The sequence below is a fragment of the Semicossyphus pulcher genome, unplaced genomic scaffold, assembly GCF_022749685.1.
Source record: "Semicossyphus pulcher isolate SPU_LCO1_2020_fin unplaced genomic scaffold, fSemPul1.0.p SCAF_12, whole genome shotgun sequence".
NCBI classification, from domain to species: domain Eukaryota; kingdom Metazoa; phylum Chordata; class Actinopteri; order Labriformes; family Labridae; genus Semicossyphus; species Semicossyphus pulcher.
The window spans coordinates 3,110,514-3,137,783 of record NW_027211626.1 but is presented as its reverse complement, the minus strand read 5'-3'; the positions used below and the strand labels follow the sequence as shown (position 1 = coordinate 3,137,783).

Sequence of the window (27,270 nt, the reverse complement as noted above, 5' to 3'; positions counted from 1 at the left end):
TACATACTTTAATAACAGGTTTTTGAATTAATTGACAGAGGAAGTGTTTGGTTCTCATTGCAACCACTGACTTGGAAAAGCAGTGAAGATGAGGATCCCTCAATCTCACCTTTTAGGTCCATTAAGAAATTATGAACTGTTTCTGGTTATCATGGACTAGGTGCTGTTTTGTAGTGCACTTTTTGTCAATTCAGGTCATCCATTAGATTAGATTTAGATTGAAAGTTAAGATTCAGGGTCCACCAAGGCTCATGCAGCAGACATTTGGACATGTGATAAGTATGAAAATTACACATGGGAGGGACTACATTCATGTTGAATAGTTCCACGACTCAGTGGGACACCTTTGCAGCTCCAGCTCTTGCATCACATTTGCTTTAATAGATATAAATATATTGTGTATAATAATTGTCTTTATTTTTATTGTTAATTTTATTCTATGTAACACACTTAAAAGTAGTACTGATGGTGAATTTTGCTTCTGAGTTTTTATTCTATTTCTATTGTTATTGTAATGCACCAAAACACAGAGACACATTCCTTGTATGAGGAAAACTACTTGGCGTTAAACCCTGATTCTTTTTCAGAATAAATGGACAGCGCCATCATACATGTTACAGGTCATAGCCACTGTTTACACTTCCCATGTTTCAGTCAGCATGTCGCCCATAAAAAGGCCAATTCAGCAGGTTGAAATGATTTCAGCCTTGATAAGAAAAGGCACCCGATGCCATGTGGAGTTCTCCTCTTTTCCTTTGTAGTTTACTTAATATTTTCTAACACTTTGTGATCAATAAACATCTTTAATGGCTTTCTTCAACAGTGCAAGGATGTGTGATGAATGTTAACATGATAACAGTTTATAAATCCAGCATGAGTTGTATTTCCTCTTGACTGATTGTCCTATCTACAGATTTAAAGAGTTCTCCTTGTCTTTTTGTCTCAGGTGAGCTCTCCCTCCTCCTTCAGGTGTCGACTCTGATGTGACACAACACCCAGCCTCTCTCCTGTTCCTGAGCCTTTGTCGCTGGATCCCAAGTTGCTCTTGATGGCGTTTCCGTAGGCCTTTATGTGTTGAACACTGTCCTTGTTTTTACAGCAGCCCATGGCACTCATGAGCCGATACGCGTCCTTCCTGAAAGCCTTGGTGAAGATTGCGTAAAGGAAAGGGTTGGCACAGGAGTTGATGGGGAAGAAGAGGACCAGCAGGATCTTGGAGTTAGTGACTGTGATTAGAGGAACCTTGAATGCAGCGGAGATGGCGAAGAAGGAGATGGGTGCCATGCAGAGGAAATCAGTGAAGATGAGCACAGCCATGCGCTTTGCAATCTTGGTGTCAGCACTTCTTCTGGGGAGTTCAGGGTTCTTTATTGCCAGATAGATGAGCACATAACACACACACACGACGACAAAGGCACCCACGTTGAAGAGCAGGATGAGTATGATGAAAGCCTGAGCCAGAGGAGTCTCTATATCCATTGGTAAGCACATGCTGACTTTGGCGTAGCTGCTTACACCAATCAGAGGAAGAATCCCCATGCCCAGACAGATGAGCCAGCCAGCTAGCATTATACTGGCTGCCTGTGTGAGAACAAGATGGCGCTCCACCTGCAGAGCGTTGGTGATGGTGTGCCAGCGCTCCAGGGTGATGGTGGAGAGCGTGTAGACCGACAGCTCCCCTCCGAACACAGACAGGAACCCTGCAGCGCTGCAGCCAGACCCCGTCTGCCATTCAATAGCATGCTGGCTGTAGCGACCGCGTGTGCGCAGGTCCACAGTGGCGATCATCAGGAGGTAGACCCCAATGCAGAGGTCTGCAAACGCCAAGTGGCACATGAGGAAGCGAGGCACCGTCAGCTTGTTCCGGCTGCTGATGGAGACCAGGAGCACGGTCAGGTTTCCTGTGATGGCCAGGATGTTGATGAACCAAATGGCCACTCTGAGGAAACTGAAGCCGGCAATGTCCTCGCAGGGATTGAAAGCGTCTGCTTCAGGTGTGCAAACCAAAGATGGTCGGGTTTGACAGAAGTCCAGTTCTGGATAGTGAAAGTTCACGTCTCCGAAGCCTTCGTCATCCATAAACTCATCGTCTGGGAACAAAGGTGAATCCATAACTAGAGTTCCAGCTGCTGATCCTCCAATCACACGCTGAACCCTGATTTCAAAGAAGAATAAACATTAATATTATTGTTCAGGCCAGTAAAGTAAAGTCCTGTTTTTAGTGAGTTAGGCTTAAACAAAATGAATGATTTCGTAGCTTTCCATGTCGTTATAAATCAAATATTTGCAAACAATGTTTTAATGCCGCAAATAAAAGCTTTTATTTAACACCAAGGCTGCAGTTTTTACCTTGCTGATGGATCACTCTCATCGCAGTATGTAGAGCCATTACTCCACGCAGGATTAATGGGAAAGTCCCTGGAGGGAGGGAAGGAAGGAAATCATGTAGGTAATTCACCATTAATGCTTGAATATAACTTGATAAGCACTCGCTGACATATATAGATATTTGTCCTGTAATGTAAGGCCCAACTACTACAATATAAAACTGGAGCATCAGAGGTGCAGATGAACATGCAGCGATCTTTGATTAACCTGTAAAGTGCACAGTATAGGTCACCTGTGTGTGTTCCAGCTCAGCAGTGCACAGCAGTGACTGTTGTAGGTGAGGTGAGCCTCTCTCAGGCTCCACAGGCCCTGCAGAGGAGGGAGACTCTTCATGGCGTACGCTGACTGAGCCAACAGCACCAGAACTGACTCCAGTCCCTGCGCTGGTAACTTAGAGAGAGCCGTCGCAGACACGTCCCTGTGAATGAATACAGACAACAATATGAATGAAACCATTGTGCTGGTCTTTTCTTTTTAGTCAGTCAGCGTTTTTGCAAGTACGGCTTAGTTTCCACCAAAGACACATTCCCTTTACGGGCTACTCAGAGATTTTCCACATCAGGGAAAAGGGTCTGAATAAAAACACAGGGACTTTATTTCATCTTAGGGACCTAGAGGCAGGACTTGTAGTGCTGAACATTTTTGATGGGTTAAGTCAGAGGTCTCCAACCTTTTTTCCTACTTTGAATAAATGAAAGAGGCCAAGAGCTACTTGCATTACATCGCTGTAATTGCTGGTGGCGCTGTTGAGATGTTGGTTCTTTTGTCGACTGAAATGCTGGTACCACAGATGAGGCACACACACTTGTCTTTCACATTGGTGAATAAAAACTTGCTTTTCTGCGTGGCCACCTTCACTGTCCATCATAAATCTGGCTAAACAGGCTAACAGCACCGAACTCCTCACTTTAGCTCAACTAGCCTACAGCAGAACTGACCCGACCTGTCGATGGAGGTTGCTGCAACATTGCTGTGATTGGTTAGGTTCAGACACTTGCCAGGAGCGTCACCGTTTGTTATTGACAGCTGATCGGCCTATCCTATTATTTTGTATGGAAAGGTTGATTGAATTGAAGTGGGAAGAGGCTTTCAAGGTGCATTTACTGTCGTCAGTTTTTTTGTACTCTGTGAACCTCTTGGCGAGCTACTAAAATCCAGGCCTGTTGGAGACTCCTGGGTTAAGTATTCACAGCCTTCAGAATACTCTTTCTTGCCTTAGCAGACTAATTTGCCTATTCTTCCCTTAGCACCCCTAAAAGTTTAGTAACAGTAAAATCCACTGTTAAAATAAGTTAAAAGTAAAAAGTAATTTGTCATCTGTCAACGACGCAAAGAAAAGCTTCTAAAGGCATGAAGCATTACCTTTGTTTACATCTCCCACGTCTTGACACTGATTCAAGCAATGACTCTGTCAAGATAGTTTACTTTTATATCGGCCAGTTTGACAAACATCCTCCTCCTTCCTCTCCCCAATAAATCTTGGCAAATTAATTCTGCATTGAGAGACTTTCAAGAGGTTTAGAAATACAACTTACAAGACTCCAGGGCCTGTGGCTCCTTTAAAAGCATCTCTGTGGATCTCTCTGAGGTTTCGATTATTCTTTAAAACCCTGAAATGATCAGATTCAAAGTAATGAAGCAGAAGCTCAAAGCTGTGAGAAAAGATTTTTCAAAGATTGAAAAAGAAATAGGAGAGAAAATACAGCTTATCTATCTTTGTTCCATTGAAGGCATGGTCATGTATTTCTCTGATGCCATTGTTGTAAAGGTTCCTGCAGTCACCAAACAAACAATGAAAGAGGAATTAACTTTTTTTGGTAACATTTATTTACAACTAAGTGCAATAAAAAGGAATTGATTTCATCACCCACATTGTAACATATTCTTCAGTCATTCCGTGGAAGGCATTTGGAGGTATATCCAGTAGATACAGGTTGTCACAGATATCCCTGCAAAAGCATGACAGTTCAAAAAAGGTGGAGCGCAGTGCAACGGGATGTAGAAGAAGATGGTATCAGAAACATGCTACACAAACATAGGCCTGAAATACAAACATGCACAAACAGGATTCTATGGCGATGCACTAATAGAGACGTCAGAGTGAGGGGGCTGCACGTGGACATGTGCCCAATTCCATACTCCGTACTGGGACTTGAACCGGCCACCCTCCAGTTCACAAGCCGAGTCCCTACAGACTGACCGTCTACCCATCATGTACTTCATCATGTGTGTGTAACAGATGTACTCACAAGATGAACTCTGATTCAAGAGAATTGATGGATGTTATGTCAGGAAACACATTGATCCCTGTGTTTGAGATGCTCCTGTTAATGCAAAGGAGAAATCAGGTCATGTTAGGATATAGTTTGTGGCTTTTGATGGGAAGTAAATGCAAATTAAGTATTTTTCTCAATATTTAATATGATGAATAACTGAATGTGCAATAGTAGTTTAGTGTTTAAATGCGTGTTTTACCTTTGTCAAACTTGTGCTTAAATCTAAAATGCACCTTTTCATCTTAAACTCTAAAAGAATGCAGTCTTGATTGTGTGCTGAGATCTTACAGGTAATGTAGTTTAGGAAGGTTGTTAAACATCCTTTGTCCAATGTGCATCAGACTCCTCGTGTTCTGGATGGAGCTGCAAAGAAACCCAAACACCCATCAGTTAAAACTTCACTGCATTACTAATCATATTTAGTTTATATATTCAAATAGGAAAGACCTACATTTCAGAGAGGCTGGGGAGGTTATTAAACGCTAATGTCTCGATGGTTTCCAGTGTGAGACTTTGGCTAATCTCACTGAGTACAGAGCAGAAACAGAAGAGCTTAATTAATCCAAAGAACTTTCATTGCATTAATTAATAAGGCCACAAGATCAATACAAACTAAGGAATAGAAACATGTTACATGACAATATGCAAAGCCCTGTTGTTCTATTAGGGAATTGAAAATGTATTCAAATTTTTCCCTAACTTGCATTGTCGTGTTAGTGGACTAATTCAGTGAGGTAGAAAGGTCAGCTAAGGTAGAAAAGAACTAAAAAGAGGAAATTATTTGATATTTCTAATTTTCATTGCAGTTATAAAAATCAGAGTATTTAGGTAAGTGAAGGAAAAGATGATACCTACATCCTCTGGACTCCTTTCAAATCCTCAAAAGAGTGGCTTGAAATAGTCCGCAAAGATAAATCATAGAGAAACCTGGAAAAGAATAAAGAGAGAGGAACGTTTAACTTCAGAGTAGCCATAAATGGCATCATTTGATCAAACACAAAGGGTGCTGGTGCTTTGGTTCATGCATGTAGCCACTGGCCTTGGTGTTCGTGGACACTTATCAGGAGAGACTCAAGGTTCTGTGATTTCCCAGAGAAGAGGTCAAGATTCAGCACCTTCAAGGCTTGTGACAATCTGAACTACACTCAGACGATGCTCTGAGTAACTTGACCGTGTGAGATCAACTTGACATTTTCTTCACAGGTAATTAAGTCGCACACATGCAGGGCCGGGTGTTTTCAAACAATACGGGATGATGGCTGCGGGAGCATGAAACTGGAAATATAAATATTACTCTGAAGTTATATTCAGTTTCTGCAATATAGTTCCATCCATATAGTAAGGGTTTATATTTTAAATTACACACTATGTATTTACAATGAGCTGTAGGTACAGAGCAGTAAAGTAGGCACAAGGCTCAAGTGAGTCTAGTTATTGTTAGAGTAGGCTTTCAGCGCGTGGGTGCCTTCTCCTGGATAAATCAGCACTTGTCTTCAGCACCACTGATGTTGAAGTGATAAAAAGGTACAGCGTGCTCATCGTTATGACTTGGAAAAACACCAAATGGGAACACAGCAAGAAACAAATGATGTCTCAACAGAAGGGGGAATATGTGTAAGTGCCTCCCGAGTGAGCTGACATGCACAATGGATTTGGGCTACATTTGAACTGCACAAGAGATGGTTTCCCAGATGTTTTAAAGAAGAAAAACCACAGCTATAGACCTTATCTGATTCTTACCACTATAATATTTAAATCTCTTGTCAGTAAGATAATATCAGGATATCTCCAACAAAATACTCATTTGGAGGGCTGTCAACGACTACAATTGAGATTTTTTTTTTTCTGATTGAACTGACACCAGGATTTGTTTTAGGAGGCAGGCTTCCTTTAAAGGTTTCATAGCTGCTCTGTCACATTGTCAGTTGACCAACGTCTCTCCTCTTAACTTGTAAAAAGTGTTAAAATGTTCCAGCAAATCAACCAAGTACAGACAGTGCTTGTCAGAGTAGCTTGTTTTGTAAAAATGCTGCACACTGCAAGGTGAAAGCAAATACATCCCAACCAACTCTTCAAATATCATTCAGTGAAATAAAGCATATGAAATATATATCGATCACTTTAGCAGCCCTGTGTATAACTTCAGTTTAACAGCACTTCGACATGTAGTGTCAGTGACAGTAAGTTTCCATGCGTAATTACGCACGGAGTGGTCTTCATCCGAGCATTGTGTTTCATGAATAAAAGGACAGAAATGAATTGTATCTGTCATAATTCTAGTGAACATGCATTAACAAACACTCAGACAAAGTCAAGATGTTTCAAGACCGTAAATATAACACATAATGCACGCGCAACTTAACAGTCTTCACCAGGTCTGTAACTCCATCTGAGTGAACTTACAGTCTTTTATCTCTGTGGTCCTTCGTCAGAACTGAACCTTCTGTCACGTTGTTGCATCTGATTGTGTTGGAGAAACAGCGGCAGATTCTCGGGCAGACGAAACACTTGCATCCACAGAAGAATAAAAAAGAAAGAAACCAGCCCGCAGGCAGCGACGTCCACATCGTTATGATGTCTAAAAAAAGTGTCCGAACACACAAAAGCCGAAATGTTCGCTGAATGATGTTCATTTACATATTTGGTACAGCCTTAACGTCTCTTTTGCTGTTGTGGCAGATCGTCAGATTCTTCAAGAGTGCAGAGTCCCCCTCTGCCAGCTGATACAACTTCTTATCAAGAGGCTCGTGTGTGCAAAGAGTAGGCTGAGCTTTATGTCATATCCACAACAAAATAGTGAAGAGCAGCCAATTCATCTGTTTCTTTCTTTCCATCTTATTTTGTCTTTTAGTATTTCCTGGAATTTTCTTTACAATGAATAAAGCTGTAACATGACAGGTCCTATTAGGAGTTCTTCTGTTTACTGCTTACTATTTCTATTCTATGTCTGTTCATTGTTTTGTACAAAAACACCAAAACAATTTCATCATATGTGTAAACCCACTTGGCAATAAACCTCGCTTCCAGTTCTGATTCTGAGTGCAGAGAGTTTCTATGAGGGGAAAACGTGTGAGGTTGTCCTGACATTTCTACATTAACATGGAGTCTATCTGTTTGGAGACACTTTGGATAAATTAAACACCCTCACATCCCAAAAATGGTTATGGTTATGTGGAAAAAGTACAATTATGGGACAGTTTTCCTCTACATATATTAGATACATGATGGAGAGGTTTACCAAAGCTTTAAGAATTTTAAAGTGAGCAAAATTGTGCAATAAATTGAAATGCCTGCATTGATAAGTTCTAGTATCCTTAGCACTTTATAAATGAATGCATACACACATTGATATAAGCTGCCATGCAAGGATGCTGGTCTGACCATCGAGGAGAATCGAAAGTTTAATGTCTTGCCCGACGACACATGGAGATTCAAGGGTTTTTCAAAGGATTACAAACACCCTCTACTGAAACTTAGTTATTGTGTGCAGAGATTAAAGGATAAAAGAACTTGTGAATGAGAAAAGTCAGAACGCAGATTAAATGGTGTTACACCTCTGACAGAGAGTGGATCCTACAGAGCTCTTCTCTATTAGCTGCTAAATGGTGAATAAAAACAAGACGTAATATCTGCATGTCCCGTGCATGCTGGGATTTGACTTGATTTTAGTATTGTTATTATCTCTTGAGACACCAAGGCTGTGTCATTAGATCTCAGTGTGTCCCTCAACAACTTAAATATTTGGATTTTATAGCTTTCACTTTTCATAGCCATTTCTTATTATTGGTTTTTCTAACTCAACAACAACAGCTACAAAGCCTACAGATAAGACGACCGCAGTCTGCAGGATGTTTAATGTACACAATGCATATTCAGAATAAGAGTTAGACGGATTATCTTGCGGTTATGTCTGAGAATGCAAGTTTTCTGTTTTGCCCATTTGACACTGCTTGACATTTTCTGTGAATGCTTTTGTGTTCATGCAAGTGTCTCATGTCTGTAATAGTTGCTTATGTCTTGTGATTTCAGAAGAAGCAGCATCTCTCTTCACTGAAGCGGATTGTCAGAATCATTTATATTTGCTGTTTTCAGAGCCTCCCTTTCCTTTTCATTATGTTGACTCTTTTGTCTGTAATTGCTGTGTATTTAAGAATAATTAACATGACGATTGGCTTACACATAAAAGGTAACGACTGTGTCCCTCAGAGGACAGTGTGACCCAAAGTCAAAAGACTCACATAACTGTATCTTGTTTGGCGCCAATTATGTTCTTGATAAAGGCAGGGCGACAATATACTGCAGCCTTGACACACCAAGTGTTTTATCACAAGTAATGCAAAAAGACTAAATTCCATTCTGAAATAACAGCATTCATGAAAACCAATATAAAATCTAGGGATTTAGGGATACTAACTTTTGTGTCATTTTATCAGGCTGAAAACACACATTAGACATAAAGCTTGGGGAATCATCAGATCCAATTCAGTGGAAAAATAATGGTCAAATTAGTGAGTGAAAATAGTTATTAAATAAAGGGAAATGAATAAATATATTTTTATTGAAATAAATATAACATTTTCAACCATTTTCCATCAGAAAGGTATCTAACATAATTGTATTGACTTTTATAATCTTTTGTAAGTGTTAGCTAATGCTAAAGTTATGCCTGGATTTAGTCAAAACACCCCCTGCACCAGAAAAGGCAATACAACTACCAAGCATGGTCATGTAAGGGGGCCTATAATGTACTGCGTAAGTGCCAACTGTTTGTTGCATTGTAGGTAAATGCCCACTAGATGGCAACAATGCTACAGAAAAGCATCAACAGGTTTTTTTTTAACAGTGACCGGACTGATATTGTATATTTGAAAACAGGAGCAATGTAAAGGTGTGTGAAACAAGTAAATAAGCTACCATGAGACAAGGAACATTTGTCTTGAAAGTGCGATATTCACTGCCACATGGTATACTAATTTGACTGTTCAAATTAAGTTCTGTTTTATTTCGATAAATAACTGCATTAATGTCTTTTGTTCATTTTCTTACTTTTTTATTTGACTTTTACTTTGAAGAAATATTGTAGGCACCAACAGCCAATCATTCCCAAAATGCCATCACATAACGCCCAAAGAAGAAGCACGTTTGTTCGTACCCACTGCATTTTGCAATAGTTTTGTCATGTCCAACGGCACATAAAGGCAGCTAACGTTCAGAGGAAGTAGGGTTGGGGAAATTGCTTCACAAACTGATCTGCGGTCTGCTATTGGAACACATTCCAATCTTTTAACGCAATACAGGCGCAAGCTAACCGATTCTAAGTCAGTACTTGTGCTGCATTTACGGGCTCCCTTTCCTGAGTTGGAAAGTTGTACTTCTAATTTAGGTGCGTTCATGGGCTTTAAGTCGTAATATGGCGACAACACGGACGCTACACAAATACAATGTATTTTGTGCAATTCGTACAGCAACTAACGGTTATAGTTTAAAATCATACAAACTTTTTGACAACGCTGTCAACGTTTACTTTGGTCCGCCATGTTTCTGGATAATATGACGTCAAATCTGTCAACACGGCAGCTCGTGTACTCACACAGGGAATCTCGTTTTCTCGATTATTCAGACATCACGTGAATGCAGCATTACAGAAAGCATCGTACAGAAACCCAGACAGGAAGTCAAACTTGCCTGTACTTCGATCAAAACTTGCAGATATCAACAGCAGACGAACATTTGGAAATAAAGAAGTAGTTCTGTTTTTTTCCTCCCATTTTGCTAGCTAGCTTCTAGCGATGGATAAGCTTCGACGTGTGCTCAGCGGCCAGGAGGAAAACGAGGAGTTGGGTCTCACTGCACAGGTAGTTAGCTACAGTTTGACAGTTTACGCTGCTATTGCTAATGTTGTGGATAGCCTGATCAAAATATAGCACTATGCCAAAGCTAACGCTAGTTTTGCTTCCTGTGTATGACTAGACGTAAATTCTAAGCTAGCTGCTTAATGTGGATGTGCTTTTATTTTTTAAGCGTTCGTAGCCGTTAGCATAACTGTCAGTTTACACTGAGTTAGCCCTGTAGCCTTCCCTAGGCGTTAGCTAGCGAACGCAACTAGTTGAACACTTTCACTATTCTTTTTGTTGTCGTTTTTGTCAGTCATTTAAAGCTAGCTATTATTCTTCTGTCATCATAAAATAATCTATATTGTTTGTTAATTTACACTTTTTACATGCATTCACGATGAGGAGGAAATGAGGTAAGGTACTAACTCAACCCTGTGTTTTTATTTTACGAATAAATGACGGTAATTGTTAACTTGTTGCAGAGTTAAAGTTCACTCTGCCTACAGTCCTGCATGTCTCTGCAGATTCTTCTTTACGGTTTGGTTTTATTGGTTCATTTGCCTACGTTCATTGTAACGAGTAATTTCCTTTCCTTTTACTTAGACCTGTGCTTTGTGTGTTTGTGATTAAAGGTAAAACTGTTAGCTGGGTGTTAACTGCCTGGCTATAGCCAACATGGTTAAATCATCAGTAGGAAAAGCTGTGTGTCTTTCTGCAGGTCATTAGGCTTGTCTTGTGACATCCTCCCATTGTTCTCACCAGGTCCTTGATGCCAGCTCTCTCAGCTACAGCACCAGGGTGAAATGGTTCTTCATATGCTTTGCTGGAGGCATCCTGTGCTCAATACTCGTGAGTGTCTTCGCATTTTAACAGGCGGTTTTTATGTTCTGTCCAGCGTTATACTGACATTAGGAATGCAGAGCGAATATTACACTGTTCATACACATAGAAATACTCCAAGTGAGTTTATCTTCTTCTCTTATCTTCTGCAATGTCTGATTATATAAGAACTACAGTATAAAATTCTGAAGCTCTGATCAGCGCAGTTGCCATTAAGACAGATTCCTGTTGTCTTGCAGTTGCAGATTGAAGTGTTTGATGCATGTCACTGAATCAGACGAGGATTTGTGTGTAACTGATGGAGGTAAATCAAAGTGAAACATAAATAATTTATTTTTTTAAAATAAGGTATTCCAAGATTTTGGGACTATAACACTGGAATACACATTTATATAAACATGTGCAATTTTCTCTTCATAAATTCTAAGGCTTATAAAGTTGGAATTACACTCTTGGCTGGTTCAACTTGGAGAGCATTGGGAATAAGGAGAAATTAAAGACTGGAATGGTTTCCTTAACATGTCTGTAAACACGGTCAATAGGATGTTTTTTATCTGGAATAACTCACCCAATTCTCCATGGGTGACAGAGCGTCATGCTGCATGCTGTGTTTGACGAGGCTTAATTACAATATATATACTTTTATATTCTACTTTTATTTCTGGAGCTTGGAAGAAACATCAGGATGGTTTGTTTCTTTTATAATCCACGTGTCTACTACACGTGTTTTTGGTCTCTTTCTAATTAATGGCTTCTTCTAAGCCTGTTTTGGATTAGTCACATTATTCATGCATGATACAAATTAAATCAATTAAAGCAATCACATACTTCTTATGAAGTTTCTTGATGTCAGGCAAAGGGCTGAAAGTTTCTGATCGTAATATGTAGTTTGCAGTTCAAAGACTGACAGGAAGTCTTGCTATATGCAGCTGTTGCTCAAAACATTTAGAAGTCACAGCATAATGAAAACTCACGCTGACAAAGTGCCGCCATAACCTCAAAGTTCAGCCCTTTGTGGTGAACAGAGATGGTAGATCTCGGTTTTTAAATTCTTACAGTGGCTCCTTTTTCTTTAGAAAAAAGGCATGTCCTGAATTTTCTCCTTTTATGTAATGCAGTTATTAGCTGCAGATTTCATGACCCTGAGTTCTTTATACTGTTAAGGTATAATGTTAGTTACTTGGTGGTTTAATGTTACTTAGCCTTATGTTATTTTGTCACTAGGGGGAGCCCTTTCTGTAAAATACAAAAACAGCCCACAGAATTACTTCTTGTTGGTTTCGTTTGTAAGAATATTTTTTTTTTGTCTTTTACACACATTAAAGTGAGCTGATATTACACTGTGTATTTGACAGAGACTATTTTGCTGTTTCTCCAGGGTACAGCTCTGCTGTTCCTCCCAAATGGACTCAAGCTTTTCGCCGTCTTCTACACACTAGGAAACATCGCAGCTCTTGCCAGGTAAGATCCTTCTGTCCTGATCAATCTGACAGGTTTGAGAGTTGTAAGGTCTTAATATATTTTCTCACCAGTATAACACACTGCAAGGATTACAACAAATCCATCATAGCATCATACTCTGACATGATTTTGCCTTGATAACTACCACATCCTGTTTAGTCAACATTTACACAGTTACACACTCGTAGTCATACCTGTAATTTAACATCATTACCCTTTACACTCATAACCTTTTTAAATAATGGATGCGCCCACCGTGATGTCAGCTATTGCATTATCAAGTGCATTTTTCTGGCCTCATGTTTGGCATTAGCCCTCTCTATGTTGGTTTAAATCAACGTATGAGAAACACTGAATGAGCCAACACCTTCTCATTAGTTAGTTTCACTCATAAAAAAAAACTGGAGCACAGACGTGTGACTCCTGAATAATCTGAGATGACACCTAGTCGACATCTAGCAGCATCTTTGTCATTCAAAGCAACCACGTCCCTAATTATGCTTAACTCTTAGCTATGAGTGTTCTTTTTTTTGCGGAGTAACATGGATTATAGGATTTTACTCTAATAATGCTACACTGACCTATACAAAGTGTTGAAACCTTACTGTGTAAAGTTAATGTAACTGTTAAATAAGATTCACGTTTCATCCTCACTAGATGTCAGCATCCAACTACATTTGACATCATTATGGATGATCTTGATTATCCAGTCTGGATGTAACCTTGATGTCTTGACGTCTTTGACAGACAGTTCACCACTGATGAGCGTTGTTTTTTTCAGACAGGGCAGTATCTATTTTCAGGTGTCATATGTCCAGAAGGCTTAGATGTGTCAAGAAGTGGGTCACCTCAGTCTTTCACAGCCCAGGTTACCAAACAAGTTTCATGTTTTAAGGATGGTAAATCATATTTAATCCCACAGTAGTGGAAGGTAATTCCAGAAATAGGAGTCATCGTCGCTATGGTTACACAACGATGACTCATGAAAGTGTTAGCAACATAACAAACACATCTCAATCAACAATCAGTCAGTCAAATTTTATTTATATTGCACCAAATCATGACAAACGTTATCTCAGGACACTTTACAAAAAGAGCAGGTCCGCACTCTTTGTTTTGTTTTATACTTCTTTAATATTACTTATTTTCTGTTAACTAAATTAACTCCTTTTTATAAGCAATTAAAGTATTTGGCTTGAGGAAAGTCAATTCCATTTTTTGTATTTCATTTAATAATAATATTAATAATATATGACACATTTTATACAGATGATCTTGTGGCCTTTAGTCCATGCAGTGCCGGCCTCCAGCAGCTGCTGACTATGTGTTCTGTTTATGGTGCTGAACATGATCTTTAATATAATGCCGGTAAGAGCATCTTGGTCTGTTGCACCAAAGAGGATAAAAGGCTGAAATTTCCCGACTTCACATTGTCTGGTAATCATCTTGGTGTCTGTAATAGAGTGAAATATCATGTACATTTTATAACAGAACAAACCACAGATGATAATGATATTAACAGGCAATACCGCGAGATGTATGCACAAGCAAATATTCTTTCACGCAGGTTTGGTATGTGTACAGATGAAGTGAAGATGTCTCTGTTCAGAGCTTACAGTACACCTCTGTATACTGCACACCTGTGGACAAACTACAAGAAGCTTATAATGATGCTATGAGGATTCTCCTTAAGCGACCAAGATGGTGTAGTGCAAGTGAAATGTTTGTGACTGCTCGAGTCGATACTTTTCAAGCTGTCTAAAGAAATCTTATGTATAACTTTATTTGCCGGCTTGATGCCTCAGAGAATGTTTTCATCTCGGTTTTGTGAAACATCAGATGTAGTGCTACACGCTACCAGTCCCAGCTCTGAAGACTCTGGTACAGACGCCTCCTGATTTTGTGTGTTTTCTTGTCTTTTTATCTGCACCTCGAGTCTGTAATAAAGTTTTTAATTGAATACGTAAGAAATGCAGCTCAAAGTGTTTTACAAAAAGGAAAATAATGCACATAAAACCAGATAGAATTAACATTAAAACAAGGATAGTATCCCATTTTAATAAGATGGAAGGTAAGACCCAATTGGTAGAAATATTAGAAATAAGATAAAATAATAAGACGGAAAATTTAAACCTATTAGGTTAACATAAAATCACGGCATAACGCAATTTAAATAAAACCCACCTCAGTATAATTATAAAGTTACAATTTCTGTACTTAAAATGCCATAACACTTTAAACAGACGCGTGCAGATGTACAGCAAGGTAAAGTGTTACAGTCTGTATCAGGAGAGTTGTAGAGAGCTAAATCAAAGAGATGTTTTAGTTTCCTTCTCAAAGTGTTAAAAAGCTGATATCTATGGCAAGTGTACATTTGGTACATATTTTTTTACCACGGCAAGCTAGTAGAGGATGTCTTTTTGCTGTAACCAAAAAAATCCAGCTTTAAATTTGACTTTCACAGACAAGACATTAGACAGAACAGTATTATGATCAAATTACTATGGGAGCATCCTTTCCAATATCCACAGTAGCAGCATGTGCGTGGATATGATTAGTGTGTCTTTCTTTGTCACATTGAGCTGTTGTAAAAAAGCCCTATCCTCTCAGCTGAGCCTGCGTCAACAGAGACTTCTCTCGTGTCTCATCTAACAGATGTGATGCTTCACAGTCTCCCTCTACCCACTCAGCCCTGCGTGCCTCGTCAGCGGGGGAAAGCCTTTGTCTGTTACAGTTACAGACGTCACGCATGCATCATGCAGGAGGTTTTAAATTTGTCATCAGGGTGTCGGGCATTAAATATTTACCCACTAATATTTGCAACGTGCGGTGTAAACTTGATAATGCTGGCCACACAGCTTTGATGTCACTCAGGAGATATTTGTTTGTGAGCGTTTAAAGACTATTTTTAAAAAGCACTCAGACGATGAAGGTTAAACACAGAGCGTTCATTTTCTCTGTTCACCCTGATGATATTTCTAAAATTCGTCACTGAAAGAAAAAAAAAGCTATTTTGAGAACATCTTTTAACCTTGGTAACAAACATTGGAACAACATTTACAGTGCTGAACAGAAGAAGAAACTTGTGTTTCAACGAGTTTTCACACAGTCTTGGCTGCATTGTTTAAAGGGTGATTGCTGGAAAAAGAAGTAGAAACGCGTCACCCTAAAGATATCAAAGCAGCTAATATGCAGGCAAAGCATGATTGCAGTACTTTCATGAATTATGCTTGGTTAATCGATGTTTTCCTCTTTGCTTCTTCTACAGCACCTGTTTCCTAATGGGGCCACTTAAACAGCTGAAGCGCATGTTTGAACCAACGAGACTGATCGCCACCATCGTTATGCTGGTAACTATTATGTGTTACTGTTATTTTGGAGATTAGGTTGAGGCAGAGGCTTGACGAATATTTGTGTTTTTTCTTAATGTATTGAAGCAATTTCTTTGTACAATGTACATTAATCATAATCATACAGATTTAAATGCACCTGGGTTAGCTTAAAGGCTAGCTTTCATCGGCTGATATTGCTAGGATACTAGAATAATAAAAACATTACAGTAGAATATACAATTTAAAGGGCCAGTTTGCCTATTTTCAACCTCAGTCTTATCATGCTATTATGGGGCGTTAATGCTTTTATGGTAGGGAAAAAATGCAATTTCTCTCTGTGCCTTTGGAGGACGCTTTCCGCTTCTCCAGTGGGCCCTGCAAAACCTCCGCCAGACTACAGAAAACGCGTTAGAGCCGACCATCTGTTTTTGCCATGTCGAGTTTGCAATCCTGCTCGCTATCGGTGCGGTAGTTGAGCTCAGCCTATGGTAGCGTTGATTGTTGTGAGGATGGCGGCTGCACTGGCGATCATGGCGGTGCATGTCCGTGACTAACGGTGTGTCTGAAACCGCATACTATCATACTAATCATACTAAACGTGACGTAAAATTGAGTATGTCGTGCGTTCCCATCTCATAGTATGCAATTTTGTGTATGCGAGAAATGCCCGGATGTATACTAGATCGGCCCGGATGTTTGAGTATGAGACGGGAGCTCACTGGTTGTATTCAACCACCCCAAAATGCATTGCGGCTATTCAGCTTCTACTATGGCGGAGATGGACCGGAGATCAGACCGGACATACGTAAACGATTAAGTCACGTGATACGGAGAAGACGGCTCTGAGTATGATGCGAACTAATAGTCAGGTTAGTAGGCAGTATGCAGTACATACTGTTTGAGTATGTAGCAGGCAGTACGTTAGTATGCGGTTTCGGATACAGCCCAAGCTTTAGCTAGATTATAGCGCCATCGTCTGGGTGCATACCTCTGTCTGCATTCTATCCTTGCATATTGGTCGCACCAGTATATAGAACAGAGCCCACTTTTTAGATGAAAAAAAAAAGTGAGTCTTATACACTGATTTTTTTGGTAATAATACATAACACATCCTCTTTGTAGCGTCCATTTTGTCTTCACATATCAGCTTAACATTTATAAACACCCAGGGACCGTAGAGCAACTTCCTACTCGGGAAATGGGACCCTCTGATGAGCGTATAAAAGCAGCCTTATGTGCATTTTCTTAGAAATGCAGAAAGAAAAAGTCATTCAGCAAGCGAACAGGAAGTTAACTTCTCCTTTTTTCTCCTGCCAGCTCTGCCTTGTCTTAACACTTTGTGCAGTGTTTTGGGTAAGTACATTAGTTTTAAAGCAATACACAGTCTTTATTATACAAGTGAGGTGTGTTCAGCTATTAGAATAAACGTTCTGTGTTTTATTTCACAGTGGCATAAAAAGGGGCTGGCTATCATCTTCTGTATTCTGCAGTTTCTGGCGATGACATGGTAAGTGTGACCTGAGAGTGTGTACCATCTCTCTGCTGTAGCACAGTTGGCAATTAATTTCCTCATCACTCACTCCCACTCGGATGGAGCCGTCCTTCTGTGATGGGGAACTTTGCTCCAGCTGCTCTGGCTCGCATTAAATGTCAGTGACTTGAGTTAATCACGTGCTGATGCTCTAAGCTGACTTACTGCTACTGGCGTTTGCACGGCTGAACCTTTAAATGGGCGAACTCACACGATGGCACACTACAAGTTAATCTGAGTTTTCCTTCGTTTTAGAGCGTCTTTTTTTCTGAGGATATTTTTTTACTCAGACTGTAAAGAGTCAATATCATGCCGTAGAAGCGTCACACACTGAAAATAAGATGCAAATATAATGCAAAACTATGGACGGATTGATTTGCCCAAGTTTCCCTGAGCAGTCAGTGACATCTGCTCGATATACCTGTAGTTGGGACGACTGCCAGAGGTTGTAGTAGGTCAGTATGTTGCTGGCCTGAAGAAGACAGGTCAGTGCCAGGATCAGTGTGAACCTACTTAGCGGTGTAGACACAGACAGGTGTTTCCTCCTGTGTTAATCACACATGAGACAACAGAGTTTCCACCAAAGGTATCCAGGACTTTTAGTCCCTTTGGACACTCCCAGTTCAAGGCGGCCTCTGTTACGTTCCGTATTCTATGTAAATCACACAGAGGCTCAATGGTCGGGCGAAGTCGTTCCGCCTCTGAGCCGGCATCGGAGGTATTAACAGAAGCCTGACAGGCAAAACGCCATCAGTGTAAAAGAACACGCTGTTTGTTTACACCTCACGCACGTTTGGCTTCTGCAATGCCAGAGCACTGTGTAAAAACACATGCTGGTGCAGCTTTACGTCGGCATTGCTTGGACGGATGTAAAATGGCAAAGGCTGCGTGGCGGCGGAGCTTCGTTACGGCGCTGAGGTGGAACCGCATTGTAAAAAGGGCTCCGTTACAATGAGCTTAAAGTTCCCTCCAGCCCATTGTTGTCCCTGTTCCACTGATGTCTAAAGACCTGTGAAGATTAGGCAAATTAGTCTGTGTGAAAAGCAACACCTTTTTACGCAGGTTTACAGAAATTACACCCATGCCTTTTTTTATAAAAGTAATTGTCAAAGCTGCATAACTCTATTTTTACTTATGAACACATTACCTGCAAATCAGCATTAAGTCCTTGTCTTATACAATCCCCTGCACGCTCCCCTGGTTTAACTTCTGGTGTATAATGGTGAATTTGACAGCCACTACTTCCTTAAAAGGTTAACAAGTATGGTATAGTAACACATCCAGACAGTCAAACTACTTGCTGCTATACTGTTGATCTGCATGCCGCAAGCACTCGACCAATCAGAAATGTTCAGCACTGCAAGCCCCCTCTCCAGAAATCCTTGTGCTTTCTGAAAGTTCTACCCCTGAAGCAGGGAGGGTTGTTTGGTGATTAAATAAAACCCCTAGGACTTTAAATGTTGGTCCCTGTGGTAGAAACTTCAGTACCCCCAAAAGTCTCTAATCCCACGTTAAAGTTGCTGTGGTGGAAACGCAGCTAAAGTCAGTGCCAGTTATATCCCTTTGATAAGTTTGAAAACATTTAAAATAGAGACATTAACATTGCCCTTTTCATACAGAGTATAGTATTTTTACCAGTTTAAGTTCCTATGTTCTAAACTCAGATTAAAACATACAATTTTACTGAAGCTAAATAATGTTTTGTTATTTGATATATTCAACTAAAATAAGTGTGTTCCATTCATTCCTGTTCATTACTCTGCATAGTTTTAACACTTGAATCCGCTCTGTTAAGCTGACAAGAATGCTGTTTTGCCTAATATTACTGTTCATAAGGCCAGTTGATCCGAGCAACAATGATAGTCAACAATTTATAAATAGTTTACATTATTTATTAAGCAAAATGCGAATCATTCTCTGCTTCTCAAAATGTGAGGATATGCAGCTTTTCCCTGTTAGGACTTTTACATCAAATATGCTTGGCTAAACAAATTCGGTTTTTTATTTATATTATTATAATTATTTATAATTTAGGTTCTATTTTATGAATATTTTTTCTTCATACTAAGCAATTAATTTATTCAATATTAACATACTGTATAAGACTGAGTGGATTATGTAAGCAATAATCAGTTGTTCATGCTAGTTTTAAATCTTAACTGTGTCTCTGAATGCTGCACAAAGCTCAGACTAGCTGACTGAGACAAGATCACACATTGTCATAAGGTCAGCGGGGTTAAGTTCCATTGCAGCAGTGAATAATAAAACCTGTGAGTGATGTGTGTGTGGGCATGTCAGCACTTGTATGTTCATTAATTTGAGCATATTTGCACAGCGGTAACAAAAGACTTTCAGGGTGTGACTGTGCATGGGAACACGACCCCCCCCAGCGAACAGTTTCAGTGAGCAGGCCTGTGTCAGACTCATAACTACACCTCTTTTGCACCTACATGTCTCACATTCACTTCCGCTCTGCGTGCCTTCTTAAAGACATCTCCATGGCAGCAAGAAGTCACACTTGTCGAGCTCATTTCTAACAGACGTGGGGGGGGATGGATGGTGCACTCCCACGCAGACAGCGAGATGTCCGTGTGAAGGTGGATCTGTGATAAGACGTCACTGACCCACACAGAGGCGGGCAAAGTCCAGTCCTCGGGCTGAAGGCTGACACTGACGAGACTGACACTGAGTCAGTACAGAGCCCTGCAGGCAGGAGGAAGTTTAATTACACAACAGCTTATTTATTTATAGGGCTGCAACTAACAATGATTTTCATCATAGTTTAGTCTGCTGATTATTTTCACACACAGCTAGTTTTTAAAGACCAGCTCCAGTCATGTTTTAAGTGGTGAGCTCATCTGAACCCCAACGGTGCTTCGACTGTTGAGCCGGCCCAGTCTCTGTCAATAGTTGTGTCGAGGTGATTGTTGCGATAGACCTGGTTTAACACTATTCAGTCTCCAACCTGCAGGACTCTACACTTACATACATGCACTGAAAATGGGTTAGGCACAAAGAAGATGGGTGTTGGCTGTGGATGAAACCAAGAAGAGCATTTTTTGTGGCTAAACGTTGAAGAGAAGCAGCCAATCTGCACATTTAAGAACCAGCAAATGTTTGATCTTTCTGCCTTGAAAATCGACTCAATCGACTCCGCAGTCAAACTCCTTGTGTGTGTGTACATACCTGGCCAAGCTGATTCTGATTGTTCGATCAATCTTTGTTTCTCTACTTATTTAGTTTACAGAAATAGTTCCAGCTCTGCTTAACGAGGCAGACGGTGGTTTCCTGCTTGCTGGTGGTCACGCTCAGTTAATCATTTAACTGCTGAACCAGATTCTTCACATATTTTTAACCTATTTGGTGTTATATGTTCAAGGGGCTTTTTTGTGCTTAACTACAGCTGTAATCATTACCAGTACGGGGTATCATGTTTTTGTGTCACACTTTGTGTTTGGCTACAATCCGTCTGCTATCATTAGAGTAAAGATTACTGTGCATCCAATTCACAACCATGTTTTGTTAATCCCCTCCCGCTGAGCAACATCAAAGACCCTGCAGTCCAATAATTACTACTTGATGGAGCATTTAAATGTATATCTTATATTGTGTTGTGTGGCTCGTGAAAAAGCCGTTATTATGATGCCTTTAAGTCCTAAATCTATTTTAAGTCCTGCGCTCTTTGTGGTGTTTTTGTCTTTCTTTTAATCTTTAATCTCTTAAACATCACATCATAACAAACACATGACGTGCAGCAAGTTAGTTCATGTTAGGTCATGAAACGATCCTGGGATTTCTAATGAAATATAAAAATAAAATGAGTAAAATTAACTGACACATAGTGATGAAGGTTTTTTTAAATGACTGATTTACACCCGGGAAACAAATGCCAACTTACTGTGATATGAAATAAATACTTACAGGTACATTTTTTATTTATAGTTTTGTTCAGCCTGTGTTTTAGTTCCACTTGCTCAGTCTCCTATTATAACTTCCTATGTGTAAGTTTTGTCTTTAATTTGTCTTTGACATAAACTTTTCTTTTTCCATCATCTTGATTTTCTTTTTCTTCTGTTTCAGGTATAGCATCTCTTACATTCCCTTTGCCAGGTAAGACAACACGATTATGTCATTTATGTTTTGTCTGCATTAACCTAACGTGATGTCATATGCTTAATAAATAATGGATGTGACCGCCGTGATGTCACCAAACAAAACAAAGCGGGTAGCTTAAACTTACCGGTCTTCTCACACGGCCTGCAGTCTTCTCTGCAGGAAAAGCCAACAACAATCCTGAGTCCTTTACAATGACTGCCTCAAAAATATCAGTGTGTGAGAAACTGAACAAGCGAAGCCAGACGCAGTGAGTGCAGACACTATTACCTGCTAATTAGAAATAACCGCCAAATAAAATAATACTGCAATATTTCTCATCGAAACACTGGAGCACAGATTTTCTTAAAGGACTATAAGCGAATAATTTATTTGTCCAATATCTGCAGAAGTCTCGAAAAGGCAGCGATAACACAAACACCGCAAGTTTAGTGACCATATTAGCTGAGGTGACAGCGAGCAAAGACCTCTGATTATCCATAGCTTTAAGCCTTAATGTCATTTAAACAGGAGTTATATGAAAAAACAACCCTGTATAATAGTCTTAAACAGAGAAATGAGCAGGCTGGCTTACCAGGCTGTAAACGTGCATTCTGCTGAAAGGTTAAGCATTTTAACATGAGGCCTAATGGGGATTGACTCACTTTTGGAGCAAGCCTCAAGTGGCCACTCGAGGAACTGCAGTTTTTGGCACTTCCATGTTAACTTATTTTAGCCCTAAAGATTGCTGCTTGAAGATGTGCATCTGTCCTTTCTGTTACGTTCAGTCACATGCTTACTGAATTCAGTCTATCTATTAAAGCACCTTTAGCCACAACCAGGTGCTTTGAATCAGACCTTTAAGACATTTTAAGCTACTATTCATATCTCAATAATGCCCTGAATACTCTACAATGGCACTGCCCTGCCACACACACAACAAACTGAGGGTAAACTGAGTGCCCCTTCACTGAAAACATGTTTTCATTCACATCAAAACACTGTTTGCTTCCACCATATGGCACTAATCCCCCCTACTACTGCTGCAGGCACTTAGTGTCAAGCAAATGGCAGCTTGTTGTTCCCCACTCCTGTGACATCACTTGGTTTATCGTAATATCTAAATGAAATTATTTTCTGTGGGATAATGCTCTTTCAGGCAGATTTACCAGAAGTTATGTCCCTAAATGAAGCGTGTCATGAGCTTATGTTAAGCTCTGTGGCACAGTGCAGAACTCTGATTAGATATAGACCTAAATAGGCCGCCCTCTGAGACGACGATACAAATCTTTCTGACAGGTTACTTTCTTTGTCTTTATTGTGAAAAACATGCAATATAGAGCCTTGTAGCCTTGAAGTCTTAGCTGTGATTAAGTCATTGCCACAACAGTTAAGTATTAACGGAATAAAAGAAAACATTCCCCTAAACTCAGATTATCACCCCTCAAATTGTCCCATATGGTGAACCACCCGGGTGCTTTCTCCGAGCCAAGCATGGGGTGTGATGTTGTTTTGTCCGTCCAGCTGTAAGAGGGGTTATGTCTCATTTGGTGAGAGCCCCCCCCCCCCCCATGCACCCCCTCCCTTCACTAAGTGCCCTGTGTATTTGGGCGACCCTATAATCCTTTCTGACAGCTGAGAGACGTCCCTATAACCACCCCAAGTCCCCCCTCCCCCAACCTGAATGCTTACAACAACACAAAGCTGAGACAAAGACCTTTTCCCGTGCCACCCCGACAAACATTCCTTTGGAGAAATCTCACTGCGAGTTTTTGGGACTGTTTGAAATCCCCGTGGTCACTTATTTTTCTCTTACTCTTTTGTTTTCATATTCCTGCCAGCACATGATTGTCCCGTCTCTTTAAGCTTCTTACCGTAATCCATTTTTCATTTAATTTAGATTTGATCATTTAGCTCTCCTATTGTTTGCCATGTTGTCTCAAAGCAGCAGCTTATTTTCATCACAGACCACCACCCCCCTGAAAGAGAAATCATTACACTGCACTTTTTTAACCTTTTAAGTAACCATTGTTTTACCCCATTTAGTTCAGAAATCTCTTTTAACAGCAGACCAGACCAGTAAACAGCAGCAACACATAGTCCCAACATTAAACAAATAGTAAACACACATACAGTCTCCTTATCCCTGTCTGTGGTCAAACAAACTGTGCTACCTGGCTAGCCACAACAACACATGTCCACTGGACTTGATCCTTTAATGTATTTTACCTTCTTGTTATTTATATCCTGTCACCCTGGCAGATCCAGCTACTGAAACCTGCTGCATGTGCACTCCCCACAGTGCTCTGAGGCTGCTGTTGCTCTGATATTTAATCAGAAATTAGACTGATTATTTATTCATGCAAAGCAAAAATAGCATCAAGCCTCAAGTGATTATAAGAAACTGAAAAATCAGGAGGAAGATGGTGCTGTTGGTGTTTTTATACACCTGAGGAACAAACCAGTGCACCATTGACCTCCCCTCCTCCCCCTCAGACTGCTCATGATCCCCCCTTCTCCTTTTAACCTTGACGGGTTTCACACCTCCTCCACTGAAATTTGCCGGTGGCTGCAGGCGAAAGTCTGCATAGCAACACACCGACGGCAGGAGAAAAATGGTGTGAGGGGGGAAGAAAACGGAGCAGGCGATGTGTGGCTCGTATTGCATCATCCCTCTACACAGAGCACCTGAAGAAAGGGAGCCCCCATCACTCCGAGCGTGTGATGCTTCCCCGCCAAAACACACTCACTTATTCATGACGGGCCACACCCAAATCGCCGTAACAAAGGGTGGAAGTGCTTTTTTTGTCGCTTTTAATTTTGTACGCATGACAGAATTTTACCTATGATTTTTTTTCCCTGGATGATTTTTCAACACTCGAGCAGCAATCATTTATTCCTTTGTTTTACTTTTATTAGCTTTTATTAACAATGTAGGAAGTGTGTATACGTCTCTTTTTGTGCATTTTATAAGAGATAATAATACGAGAAAAAAAGGAAAATGCACATTATGTATACAGAGTTGACAAATGCAAATGTCCTTTTAATAAAAACCTTAAATATGGACATGATGATGAAACATCCACTTATATATAAAGATTGTGGTAACAATATATTACTGATGAAGAGGCAAAGCTAGTATCAAATTAGACTTATATATAGATTAAATCAATAGGAAGAGGAAATAATAATGCAAATAATCATATGATTGCATGATGCACAATATTATCGGCATCTGCAGATTATGGCTTGAAAATGACATATCAGCATCAGCCGGTATGTCATTTTTCTGCTGATAAAACGCTTTAATTCTGCCTAAATGTTCGATGATTTCCTAAAAAAGCTTCACGTAATGCTACGACATTAACTCGGCGCGAGTGTGTGCGCGCACTGCCTGCACCGTGGCTCTGAAGAAGGGTGCAAGACGTCTGCTGCGTGGCGGTGTTTCAAAGAAACGGACAGCAAGGTGGCTATTTGCAATGGTTGCTCAGCATCGGTCATGCGAGGGCGACGAGAGGCCAAATCTAATCTTTCAAGCCCGTCCAAGTTGTATGAATATTACAGTTTAACTTGAAAGAAAATCTCACATACAAATAAATATGGCTTTTTGTTCATAACCTAAGTTTAAGGGCTTTTCTTAGATGGCCCAGTGAATGTGTACATTTAAAAAAGAACTGTGTTATTTCTTCATCTGCCAGTCGGCCACTACAATAAGTGTTGGCATGATATCAGTTCCACTTCAGGGGAGACTTGACGTTATCTGCATTTAGGTGGAAAAAAAAACACGTGCCTAATATATCGGTATTGAAATCGGTTTCGAAAATATTGGCAAAAAAATCCAATATCATGCACCCGTAGAATAAATAACTGAAACCATCTTTGTTTCTTCTCTTGATTTATTACCTATAACTCTGTAACATTGTCTCTTCCTCTCTCTGCAGGGATGCTGTGATGAAATGCTTCACGACCTGCCTGAGTTAGGACTCCTCGATCCACAATTTCATTGAAGACTGGTCCCAATATGCAAACTGTAAACACGGCGGCTCTGTAAAATATGCTTCTCTGTTGTTTATATCTCCAGATTTTTACTCTCGCTTTCTCATACTGTGAATTCTCTCTTTTAAAGTCTATAATCAGATTCTAACACTTCCTTTGCCTTCTGCTGTGAGAGACCCGAGTGCCTTTAATGCTTAATATATTTAAAGAGATTCTTATTCTGTTTGTTCAGAGGATTTTATACCATTTAAATGCAGGGACGTGTTTTTGGCTTTACCATATATTGTAATTTACACTAAAGGCCTTCATATTGACCAACCGTATATTTACATCCTGAACTGCGTGACTTTCCTTTTTCTTCTGACTTCTAGCACACACATTATTAAAACACATTCTCTCTCTGTTTGCTGTGTAAGATGCACTGATGTATAAAGACGCTCTCAGATGCTTCCATGTTTATTTATGATTATTTTCCCTCAGGCGACTGAGGCTCTGCTTCACTGATGATGCACTGGTATGTATGTTATCCACAGCTCTTCTGAGGTTTTGAAACAGATTAAAAAAAAAAGCAGCTTCTGTCTAGTCTGTCCGTCCTCTTCGTGTGTTTGAACACACCTGCTCCCCTTATCTCGTGAAATTACATTAAAATTGAGTCTCCGTTTTAAACGTGACTCCCTGCCAGATGCAGCGATGACCCAGTTAATTACGCTTTTCTGAGCATTGTGATTTTGACGTGACCTAATAACCCAGTACAGCTCGCATCGGGTTCCCTGTATCGTTTCAGCATGATGGCACTGCCTTTGAGGATGCGGTTGTCATGACAACCTCCTCCTCCTCCACCGGAAGATTCATAACCTGAGCCAACCCCCCATCTGTGGTGCAGATGTTCACATTATCCTGATGATTTGAGGAAGTGGGTTTTTCTTTATTATAGAACACCTTTGCCAGGCGGTTAGTCGAACATCTCTCCACAGATTTATGTTTTCATCGATTTCAAACCAGTTGGATCTACATTTGGCATCATATGAAATAAGTCTCATGCACACTGGTTCCCTGTATGTTAGCTGCAGGATTTCCTACAAGGTTTAACAAACATGCCTCTGGGTTTTCCTTCCGCATGATGCAACTAAAAAACACTTCCTGTTGTGCAGCCCCCTCAAACTTTCATTAGGCGCTTGTGTAACGTGCAGCTGGATTAGCATGAACAAAATCTCCCCTCAGCACTACTTGTTCGACAAACTTGGCAGGGACCCAGCAAATCCTTGAGTTAATCTTCTGGATCAAATCATTCTCCTGAATGAAGCGAGCGTGGCTGTTTTTGTGATCGTTTATTTTCCTCGCCCACCATTTTTTAGATTAATTTTTTAAGGAATTGGAAGTTTGAGGATGAAGGGGAAGCACGCTGACCCCGACAATCTGTCAGAGTCTCCCAACTGTTCCCTCTTCATCACATCTAATCCATTGTTACGTCAGAGAGGAGATCCCACGCCACAACAAGCACTAAAATGAAAGCAGTCCGT

The 27,270-nt window shown here is 40.2% G+C and overlaps 2 protein-coding genes across 2 annotated transcripts; one reads left to right on the top strand and one right to left on the bottom strand.

Moving 5' to 3' along the window:
• Positions 1-908: 908 nt before the first annotated feature.
• On the bottom strand, positions 909-15,398 carry lhcgr (luteinizing hormone/choriogonadotropin receptor). Its single transcript, XM_069658063.1, has 12 exons — positions 15,379-15,398; positions 7,068-7,235; positions 5,520-5,591; positions 5,116-5,190; positions 4,953-5,027; positions 4,638-4,712; positions 4,260-4,337; positions 4,092-4,160; positions 3,924-3,998; positions 2,621-2,806; positions 2,350-2,418; positions 909-2,155 (listed from the first exon to the last, which is right to left on the bottom strand). Exons 2-12 carry the CDS (start codon positions 7,229-7,231, stop codon positions 943-945), a joined length of 2,151 nt encoding a protein of 716 aa, XP_069514164.1. The 5' UTR covers positions 7,232-7,235; positions 15,379-15,398; the 3' UTR covers positions 909-942.
• sft2d1 (SFT2 domain containing 1) lies at positions 10,324-26,326 on the top strand. The gene is made up of 8 exons (XM_069658064.1): positions 10,324-10,519; positions 11,261-11,347; positions 12,717-12,799; positions 16,068-16,149; positions 17,449-17,484; positions 17,580-17,638; positions 21,743-21,772; positions 25,696-26,326. Exons 1-8 carry the CDS (start codon positions 10,454-10,456, stop codon positions 25,733-25,735), a joined length of 483 nt encoding a protein of 160 aa, XP_069514165.1. The 5' UTR covers positions 10,324-10,453; the 3' UTR covers positions 25,736-26,326.
• The last annotated feature ends 944 nt before the right edge of the window (positions 26,327-27,270 follow it).

Coding starts and splice junctions, on each gene's coding strand:
- lhcgr (XM_069658063.1), bottom strand. CDS start 7,231: ATGTGGACGTCGCTGCCTGCGGGCTGGTTTCTTTCTTTTTTATTCTTC. Junction 4,338..4,637: donor CTTGAATCAGAGTTCATCTT/GTGAGTACATCT, acceptor ATGCTTTTGCAG/GGATATCTGTGACAACCTGT. Junction 2,156..2,349: donor GAGAGTGATCCATCAGCAAG/GTAAAAACTGCA, acceptor CTTTGAAATCAG/GGTTCAGCGTGTGATTGGAG.
- sft2d1 (XM_069658064.1), top strand. CDS start 10,454: ATGGATAAGCTTCGACGTGTGCTCAGCGGCCAGGAGGAAAACGAGGAG. Junction 16,150..17,448: donor TCGCCACCATCGTTATGCTG/GTAACTATTATG, acceptor TTCTCCTGCCAG/CTCTGCCTTGTCTTAACACT. Junction 17,485..17,579: donor CACTTTGTGCAGTGTTTTGG/GTAAGTACATTA, acceptor TTTATTTCACAG/TGGCATAAAAAGGGGCTGGC.